Here is an 11,287-nt window from a genome sequence, read left to right as displayed (position 1 = left end):
CCTTGTTGCTTATCCAATCATTCCAATTGCCAATGAGTATCTTGTGATTTCTAACTTTTTTGAATGCTCTGGTTGAAGATTTCGTTTGGATTTTTTTCGTTTTGATTTTACTTGACGCCTCTTGTTGTCAAAAGAAAGATTTTTTGCCATTTCTTTCAGTAGGCTCATTTCCGATATGTCAGTCTTTATTTCGATCGGGGTCTGTTGTTTTGTGTGCTCAATCTAAAGACGCATAACGACAACGTAAAGGAGTTGTTGTTTTTCGGCTTACATTAAGAAATTATATCCTCTAAAAAGAGAACTCTATTTGCTTTGTTATATTAATTTTGTGCATACAGAGTCGGGGGCTTTGTTGAATGTCTAAATTTGTTATTGCCTTAATTTTCATGCCATTGTGTCATTCAATTTATTGGATTTCAGGCAGGAACTTGTCAGGCTGCTCTTTTTAATTTGTCATCTCCATCGATTATTCTTGCGAACATTCATTTTCTTCATTTACAGTGACTACTGCATCGCAGTTGAGCTGGTGTTTGTAGCGTCATTTTTACGTTTTTTGGCGTCAATTATTAGGTCAATTGTGCAGGTCAAAAAATTTTGCCAAAACTCACCCAAAAGATAACTTTAGTTCAACTGTTTAGGTCAAAAAAATTTTCCAAATCTCACCCAAAAGTTAACTTCTGCACTCAGTTAATAAGCAACTTTAAAATTTTAATGCCGTTGCTACTTGAAGATCAATTCAATTGTGAGGGATTATTTTTTGGAGAGATTTTTGTGCATTAGAAAGGGTCCTCAATTTGCCAATCTTTATTTTTTTCATGCCAATGAAGGTCAAGGATGTCTATTTTGACCAGTTTTGGGCAATCAATGCTTGTCGATCGTCTGCTCTTTTATATTGAACTTAGTTTCTCTCTGAGCAGAATTTTTAGATTACTGAAAGGAAAGATATATGTGGATAAGTGAGATTTGATTTCTTAACATTATATGCGAACTTCGTTGTCGTTGATTTTTTTGATGTAAGATGGGTTCACACAAATCAAAATCTGCCTTTGAAATAAATTTCTCTAATCTGGCCAGTAAAAATTTTTAAAAAATTTCTGTCACAAAACACTCCGATGTGTATTCAAAATCAACACTACCTCAAATTTTGTTCTAGCGTATATGGCTCTTGTCTTTTCACGTTGACCCAGATTGAGAAAAATTGGATGAACATGTAAGCTAAGCGGCGAAAAGTTAGTTTTTTCACAGCAAATTTTGTACATATTTTTGCGGTGAAATGCGGAGAATGCGGTGAAAGTATGAAAGTTAACCTTAGAGTAGGCGGTGAACTTCCAAAAATTTACTACATTTAACCGCTTGCTACCACTTACCGTTCTTGCACTTAATTGAACCTCTCACCTCTTGCATGTCAGCCACTTCTTCTTCCACTGCAGCACTTCTCGCAAAAATCTAGTATATTTGTTTTCAATTCAAATCGAATTCACTCTACTTTTTGTAAAACATACTCGTTGAATTTTTGTAAGATAGGCGGTGAATTTACAAATTTTAGCGGTGAAATGCGGTGATTTTTGAAAATTCACCGCTTACTCTAGTGGTGAAAGTACATAAATTCACCGCTCGAAAAAGGTTCAAAAACATGTGTGATTATTCTTGGGTAAATTTTCCGTGCGTCTGTTAATGAATGTATCTTAACTTCGTTGAGCAAAAGACAATTCAAATCGTTTTCTAAGCGGTGAATTTATGTAGGCTGTTCACTAATTTAAGCGGTGAATTTATGTAATTTCACCACTAAGTTAAGCGGTGAATTTATGTAATGTCACCGCATTCACCGCTTACATAATTTGACACTTTTTTCGCAGCGGTGAATTTATGTAATTTCACTGCTAAATTTAGCGATCAAATTATGTAAATTCACCGCCACCAAGCGATGAAGGTTTTTTCATTGCATTCACCAGCTGATTTATGTAATTTCACCGCATTCACCGCTTATCTTACAAAATTTTCCGCATTCACCGCTTATCTTACATAATTTTGCGTTGAATGGCGGTGACACCTCGACCCGGGGGTTATCTCATTTTACATTCTTATTTTACTCATTTTTTCCTTAATTTCTTTGCCTACATTGGCTTCCCCACTCAATCCGCTAACTTTTACCTTCTTGAGCTGAAAATTAGCGCAGCGCTGAAACCTTGAATTACTCCTTTCGTAAAGTTTCGATTTAATCGCTCTGGAACGCAATTTGAGGTCATTATTGTAGACGTGTATCTTTTCATGCAGTTATTTCACGTCCTAGTTTGAGAGCAAGTTTTGCGACGATAGTCAGTTATTTTTCAATTATTTTGATATAGGAATAATATCGGCATTCTTTCATCGAACGACGGCAAAGAATACCAGTTCAGAATTCCAGAAGACATTGACTTGGCCACTGTGTGTCATCAGAGACACGGACCCCACTCTCTACTAATATTTGGCAGCATAAGATCTCACTTACCAACTGAACAAATGATGAAAACCGCAATTGGACAACAGTCTCTAAATCTAGACTGGAAACCAGAACAGCCTCTGGTCTCAACTATCGGCAACCAGATGAAACTTTTGGGTCCAATAAGACAGGGCTACGCCACCAAACTGGAAAAAGTGTATTCAAAGGCACCCATATCGCCAAAATATCCGGAAGCTTTAGTCAGAACCGATTCCATAACGAACGAAGCATTTTGGGAAGCGTATGTTTGTTGTGCAATGTTTAACCATTATGACGTTGATCTTCGACGTACGGACAACAATCAGTTCTATATCGAAGACTACAAGCACCAATTTGCAGTTAATTTGGACGTTCCAGAGCATATAGATCCAGATTCTGTTGAGTTGCAACCTTTGGAAGAGAGCACGAACAGGTTGCAGAGACATGTTATTGGGTTTGCCTATAAGATAACCAATCGACAACAACAAGAACCAAGTCAATATTTTGCACGATCTATAGGGTACAATTGAAGAAACCAAGCAAAAATTAAGAGTTTGTCAGTAATTGTGTGTTTTCTGGATACCTGAGATTAATGTGGTCACAGCAGCATTTACGTCCAATATTTTAAGTTGAACTATTTTGATCTCAGACAATGAAATTTCAGCAAATCTTTTCATTTAAGTGATACCTTTTTTTAATCTTTTTCACACAAAAACTGTTCCAAAAAGACTATCCAAATTAAAGAAAAGCTATCGGATACTATACTTATGAAAAAGCCGTCAAGTCAAACTTTGATTGGACAAAAACAATTGACGTGGTCAAGTATATATCTCGAAAATATTGAGTTATGAAAACCAAAAGCCAAAAGTGAGAAAAATGGACTTTGATTTTTAAAAAACTTGTGCAATTACTTAAAAATAATTCAAGTTAATGCGAATTAATGCATCTGCTCTGCAAAAATTACCACCACGACAATGAGTCACACCAAACAAAGGACAATGGGTCATAAATTCCAACTAAATCTTTTTAGGATCTGTAAACGGTCCGTAACCGTTTAGCCCGCCAATCCTTCCCCTTGTTATTTAGTTCAAATTTGTTGAGTTCGTATTCATAATCGCTGTAAAAGTCATATCTTTAACTTTGATTTTTCATGACTTTCAATGCCAAACCTTTTTACTCATTATCATACATGAGTTTCATCGTGCCACACTTAACTTTGATAGTAAATGCGGGTATAAACCACACCTTTGTAAGCTATTATTTAACAAGCATACAAGCTTATAGAATAACATACAGCAAAATAAACTCTTGAAAACCAGTCGTTGTCTCTGAAAGCAGATCAGACTAAAGAAAAGATAACAATTTTTGGCGCATCCTAGGTTTTAAAACCAAACCATCGACTCACAATACAGAGACAACTTAATATTTCTGACTTGTAGTTTTGCACTAACACTTTAAAAAATCCCACCACCTAGCTGAATTAAACGTGCTATAGATTTTTTCCATCTGATATTTTAGCACTTCAAAGTTCTAGGCTGTCAGGCTTTCTAAGTAAGTTACAGTTCGATGACCTTCCCCCTGCATCGTTCATTGCACTCCGAACATTATGATGCAATCCGCTCAATGCAGTTTTCTAGTCCATGCGGCTAGAGGTCCCACATTTGCTAATAAGATTGACTGGGGCCTGAGCGGGTGAGGCTGTGGGTTCTCTTTTGAACCAACGCATAGGCCGACGACGGGGATAGTCGAACATATACATAGGTAGCAAAGCCTGATCTTTCTTAGATTATAGCACGTTCTAGTTCAGCTAAAACGCTCTGACCCTAAGTCTAGCGAAAGAGCATTTAAAATTTCAGGGTTTGATTAAGCCCTTCTTACATTCAAACAGATACTCTAGCTGATTCTGATTTACAGTTTTGCACCTGCTGAAACGCAAATGCAAAAGTTTTTGTTTCTAGGCACAAAACTTTCTAAAAGGTAAAACAGTATCCTCCCCAGGTTAGGGTGTTTCTTTGCGACCGTGATCAGACAAAACCCTCCCCCAGCGCAAAGCGTGCATAATATAATTTAATAAAAAAAAACAGCATTCAAGCAAGATTTGGTAAAACATAAGACAACCAAACCTTTAATAGCTGTCCACAACAGCAGTATAAATAGCATTCAAGTTATTTTTAGATACAAAAAAACAATTAATAAGCGTTCAAACAACATTTTAAGTGCTAACTAAAAGTGCAGTGACTCATAACACTCATAGTGCAATAATTGTTTTTTGTGAATGTCATCGTGCAACCATAAACAAAGTAACCATTAACCAATGAAAAAAGCCAGAACCATGTCAAGCAAAACCAAAACAAAGTCAACCTCCAAGGCTCAACTCATGCAACTCTTGAAGTTCAAAGTCATTGAGTGGGAAGCAGCACAAGACCTACTCGACGAACAAATGCAACAAACAGAAGCAGCAACAGACCTCCAAGAGCTCGTTGACGAACTTCGACAGCAAAAAGCGGAGCTTGATCGCATGTGTAACGAACTCATAGAACAACAGTTGACACAAGAAGAGTTCGACACTGTTGCTGCAGAGTCTGCACGGAGAAATTGCAAATGGCTGAGAACCAAACAAAAAGTCAGATTGCTTCATGGGTCAAACCATCAAAAGTTCATCTCTTCCGACACCTCCTCGGAGGAGCCCAACAAAATACGCAGCAAGGTGGTTGTTTCAGGAAGCAGACGTAAACAACCAAGCGGAATGAGACGTAAAACGCCAATGCAAAATGCAGGTGAAAACGCTGAGAGCTGGGATGAGGTGTTCAGTTCTGATGACCATGATGGTGTACCGTTCAAAAACAGTCATCGTGATCTTCAAAAAGAAAGAACAAGTGTAGAAAAATACAATGCTCAGCAACAGAAACCAAAAGAGAACAGTGCAATACATGAGCATCACAGCTTCAGTGAAGGTGCGAAACAGGTTCAGAGTTGCCCGATTGTTGATGTGAATGTTCCAATTCAAGGTTTTGCTACCCTCAATATTTCTAGCGATCAACCATCAGACACTGTGTACTGGAATTCCGGTACAGCAACCGGATTTCAACATCAGGCAATGCCTGACAATTTCACTCAAACTTTTGCAGACAATCACTATCCGCGGGATCAGCAGCAGTCACGTCGATTGCTCGGTAGTCAAATGGATCACTCATTCCCAGAGACAAACAAAATGATGAACGCTCCCAACGGAGAGTCCAACCGTCACTTCAATTTCATGCCACAACATTTTTCTGAGCAACAGTTCCAACAACGACCGCACAGTTCTGAATGTCCAACCATCAAGTGATGATGAATGCGTTCAGTCTACCAAAGATTAGTCTTGACCATTTCTCAGGCGATCCTTTGATGTGGCATCAATGGTACAGCTTTTTCAAGTCAACCATTCACGACAACCCAGCTCTTTCAACTGTTCAAAAAATGACATACTTGCAAAACTCGGTAACTCACAAAGCAAAAGACTTCATCTGTGGATACTCTTACAACGGAGACTTCTATGAGGAGGCCCTTCAGGAACTTATCAGAAAGTTTGGAAAGCCACAGCATGTTGTGAGTGCGTACCTCACACAACTTGAACAATGGCCTAGGACCAGAATGGATGATCCCAGCAGCTTTGTAAGTTTTGCGTCCTTCCTCAGACGTTTGGTACAGACCTTTCGACTTCACCATTTTGAATCGGACCTGAAGGCTTCTGCGGTAGTTAAAGTTGCCAGGGAGAAGTTGACAACACCAATGACGATTCGCTGGAATCAACATGTAAGGAGCATGAGAATAGAGCAGCCAAATCTGGCTGACTTTGCAGATTGGATAAGCACATATGCAGAGGCTTGCGAGGATGTCTCTCCACAAAGACCACAAAGGACAGACCGGGTTGAACGGCCTTTCCAAGGCCAGAAACACTCCAACATAGTTCTTCAAGCCAGCTCAAATTGTCAACTATGCTCTGGGGATCACAACCTTGGTCGCTGCAAAGAATACCTGAGCAAGTCGGTAGCTGACCGTCAGCAATTGGTGAGGCATCACAACTTGTGTGTCAATTGCTTGAAGAGACATGAGGGTGGATTTTGTAAATCAAAGATTCGATGTCTTGTAGACAGATGCAATGGGTTTCATCATTCAACTCTCCATCGAGACGACTTCAGGACTTCGCAGAGAAGTGATTTCCCAGCAACGAGTAAAGGGGGATTTCAATCCAGGAACAACCCGGTGCAGTCAAACTACGGTAGAAACTTCAACCATACAACGTCTCAGCTTTCGTCAACAACCAGTAACACGCCAAATACCAACAACAGAAGGGGATACAATCAAAACAGTTTCAACCCTCGTAATCCAAGCTATGGAAACAACAACTCGCATCAAACTGCCAATCAGCAGCACATCAATCCCCAGCAAACTAATGACAGAAGTAACACTCACTTTCAATCAGTGACTAGCAACGAACTGAATGATGATCCATCAAAACTTCCACGTGTGCAAGACCACACTTGTAGCAGAAATTGGGAACCCACATGGGTCAGAGCTTTTATTCAACTACAGGCAATACCAGTCACGCTCTTCTACAAAGACTTCAACATAGAGACCTATGCACTTTTGGACAGTGGAAGTGATAATACACAGATCACACAAAACATTGCTGATGCTCTTCGGATTAGAGTCCCCAAAGATATAGAACTTCCTCTAGATCCGCTACATGGGGAGCACACGGTGACAACAGCTGATGTCATGATTGGAATTGGTTCACTTCACAGCTCAAAACCGGTGACAAGTCTTCCTGTGTACGCAACCTCCATTGAGCAGTTCCAGATGCCAATTGTCCCCGCAGAAATGTTGAATAGACTTTGTAGAGACCATGATCATTTGGCAGAAATCAACTTCCCACAAAGTCGTGACAACAAAATTGGAATACTCATAGGGGCAGATGCTTTTCTGGCTACTGTTCCAAGACAATTCACTACCGGCAAACCAGGAACACCCTACGGAGTCAACACACTGTTAGGATGGACTTTGACAGGCCCTATGCCACAAGAGTACTTTCAACCAAACCATAAAGGAAGCAGCAACCACAACATCACTCTTTTCAACCATCTCAAGCGAGGTAGTGACGACCCGGACGAAAATCTTCTACATCTTTTTTGGACCTTTGAAGGTGTCAACTTTAGTCAGGGTTCTACGAAGGGACACAATGAAGAAGACCAGAAGGCAATAAAGACTTTGGCAGAGACCACACATCACAATGGGGAAAGATATGAGATTGGACTCCCTTGGCGAGAAAACGTCACGCTACCCAACAACTATTTCATGGCAAGGGTTCAGTGGCACGCCCTGCAGAAGCGATTAGAGAGAGACAACCAACTGAAACAGAGATATATGACCACTATCGTTGATGATATGGATAAGGGATACATAGCAGCTGTTACGAACCAAGACGCAAAGAACATTTGGTACCTACCGCATCATCCCGTCATCAACAAGCAAAAACCAGACAAGATAAGACGAGTGACAAATGCAGCCTCAAAATACAAAGGGGTTTCTTTGAACGATGCACTGCTAACGGGACCGGACCTTTTGTGCAATCTACATGGACTTCTTCTACGGTTTCGTCAGTACAAGGTTGCAGTAACAGCAGACATAGAGGCTATGTTCATGCAAGTTGGAATCAGAGAAGAAGACCAAGATGCTCTCCGTTTTTTGTGGAGCGACAATGGTCAGGAGAGGACATCCAAATACCAACGACTCATTTTTGGAGCAACATGTTCTCCTGCCTGCGCAATTTTTGTTCTGCAAAAGTGCGCCAACGATAACAGACAAGAACACCCAAAAATCTTTGACTCAATCACAAAACAATTCTACATGGATGACTTCATTCAAACATTCTCAACAGAGGAAGAGGCAGCAAATACAGCGACTGAGCTGAAACATGTTCTCAAAACAGGGGGATTCAACCTCACCAAGTTTCTCAGCAATAACCCTGCTGTGCTGGAAAAGATTCCAGAGGAAGACAGAATTGGAGTTCTAAAGTTACAAAGGATACTTGGTCAAACATGGAACCCTGAATCCGATCAACTTCTTTTTGTGAAACCCAAACTGAGCTATGAAAGAGAGAATATCACACAGAGAAAGCTTCTCTCAATGGCTGCTTCTTTGTTTGATCCCATTGGAATAATCTCGCCTTTTGCAATTCGACTGAGATGCATCTTGCAAAAAGTCGTCAAACAAGGACACAATTGGGACCAGCTACTATCAAAGGAACATTACGACGAAGTTCAGCAATGGATGGAAGACTTCGAGAATATGCCTTCAATTCAAATCCCCAGATGTTTAGTTCCCAACGTCGATGGAACTCACGAGTTGCACACCTTCACAGACGCTTCACTTTCAGCAGTATCAGCAGTGGTGTACCTGAGGACAATCTCCGCTGACGGCTCAATAGCTACCCACTACGTCATCAGCAAGTCCAAGGTGGCACCAATCAAACAGATGAGCATTCCCAAATTGGAGCTCGAAGCAGCTACACTGGGAGCAGAACTAGCAGGCTTCTGTGAGACCGAGATGACAATTGATGTGAAGAGCAAAAAATTTTGGACCGACAGCACAGCAGTACTCAGCTGGATCAAATCAAAGGATCGACAGAAGATGTACATCGCAAATAGGCTCAACAAAATTGCTGAGAACTCAAACAAAGACGACTGGCGACACGTACCAGGAAAAATGAACCCGGCTGATCATGGTACCAGAGGTCTAGCTCCATGCGATCTTCAAAAATTGTGGATAACAGCACCTTCTTTCCTGATCAAACCTGAGAGTGAGTGGACATTCTCCGGTGACAAAACAGCTCAAACATACGCCACTCAAGTTGATGTCAAGGACAGTGATAAACCGTTGGTAGATCCAAACAGATTTTCAAATTGGCCAAGACTCCTTGGCACACTTAGAACAGTGTTTCGAGCAGTGCGCGTACTGAAGAGGTTGATCAAACGCGACATACCTTGCGACTTGGACGACTTCGCGGCTGACGAAAACAAGGCTCGGAGCTTTCTCTTGAGGATATCTCAGTCCACACACTTCAAGGACACACTTTCTCGACTTCAAAAAGGACTACCCCTAGACAAGAAGGACAAACTATTACCATATACACCCTTTGTGGATAGCGACGGACTACTCAGGGTTGAGGGACGAATTCAAAAATCTGGATTGCCTTTTCAGAGCAAACATCCGGTGATACTCCACAGCAAGTGCAGAGTTGCCAAACTGCTTATTGAGAAAGCACATCACGACTGCGGGCACCATGGAATTGAACATGTTCGTGCACATATCCAAGCAACGTTCATGATAGTTGGAATCCGCAGAGCTCTAAGATATTTAGGGAAGTACTGCTTCATCTGCAGACGGTGGCGAGCAGACAATGTCAGACCGAAGATGGCTCCTCTACCAAAATTTCGCTTTCCGGAGCACTCCAAACTCTACCCATTTGTGAATACTGGAATGGACATGTTCGGTCCCTTTCACATTGAAAAATCCAGAACCCAGACAGAACTCAATTATGTCTGCATGTTTACATGCTTGGTCACACGAGCAGTACACTTGGAAGTTTGTGAGGACCTTTCTACTGACTGTCTACTAATGGCTATTCGACGTTTTGTATCCAGACGAGGATACCCTGATGTCATTGTTTCGGACAACGGGAAAAACTTTGTTGGAGCTAACCAGGCAATGAAACTCAATTTTCAGGAAAACTACAAACCAGACAACAATTACATACGTCTCCAGCTGGCCCAACAGAACATCCAGTGGACGTTCAACCCACCTCTGGCACCGCACTTCGGAGGGGTTTGGGAACGACTTATCCAGTCGGCTAAACGAAGCCTACTTGTTGTCCTCGGAAGCCGCCGACTAAACTTTTCAGTCTTCCATACAGTCGTAGCGGAGGCAGAAGGAATTCTTAATTCACGCCCACTGACGCATGTTGGGAGCACTTTGACTGACGAGGAACCATTAACACCGAATCATTTCCTGATGAGAAGACGACACTTCTGCCTAAAACCTCTGGCAAACAACAGAACCCGGTTTTCAATTAAAGACTTCAAGGAGTCACAGACCCTTTTGGACCACTATTGGTCTCGTCTTCTCAAAGAATTTGTACCGGAACTTAACAGACGGACAAAATGGCAGCAGGCCAACGCTGAGCTCAAGGAAGACGATGTTGTTTGGCTCTACAAAGATTTTACACCCCGAGGAATTTGGCCCATTGGTCGGATCGTCAAAGCACATGTGAGTAGAGATGGAGTGGCAAGAAGCTTCGACATCAAGACCAGTACTGGCATGGTGCAACGTCCCGCAGTGAGATTGGGCAAGGTGTTTGAAACTGACAATGATTCTTCTTCTTCGTTGGCCGCGGAGGGTGAATGAATACTCCTTCAATGATGTCAAATTGATGCATAAAACTCACTTAAGCGGAAACTATTGAGGCAGTAAATTTGAATTTCTGATGTCAATTATTTTGTTCTTTTCTGATAAATTTATTTGCTAAGTTTTGTTGTTGCTTGCCGGAGTGTAAACGGTCCGTAACCGTTTAGCCCCCCAATCCTTCCCCTTGTTATTTAGTTCAAATTTGTTGAGTTCGTATTCATAATCGCTGTAAAAGTCATATCTTTAACTTTGATTTTTCATGACTTTCAATGCCAAACCTTTTTACTCATTATCATACATGAGTTTCATCGTGCCACACTTAACTTTGATAGTAAATGCGGGTATAAACCACACCTTTGTAAGCTATTATTTAACAAGCATACA

General features: G+C 41.1%; 1 protein-coding gene across 1 annotated transcript; it reads left to right on the top strand.

Moving 5' to 3' along the window:
• The first annotated feature begins 5,788 nt into the window (after positions 1-5,788).
• LOC142351732 (uncharacterized) lies at positions 5,789-10,903 on the top strand. The gene has a single exon (XM_075403877.1). The coding sequence runs from the start codon at positions 5,789-5,791 to the stop codon at positions 10,901-10,903; it is 5,115 nt and encodes a 1,704-aa protein (XP_075259992.1).
• The last annotated feature ends 384 nt before the right edge of the window (positions 10,904-11,287 follow it).

This window comes from Convolutriloba macropyga, chromosome 13 (assembly GCF_964194025.1).
Source record: "Convolutriloba macropyga chromosome 13, txConMacr16.3, whole genome shotgun sequence".
In the NCBI taxonomy this organism is placed as follows: domain Eukaryota; kingdom Metazoa; phylum Xenacoelomorpha; order Acoela; family Convolutidae; genus Convolutriloba; species Convolutriloba macropyga.
Note: the sequence above shows the minus strand (reverse complement) of the source record. Positions and strands in the feature narration are given on the sequence as shown.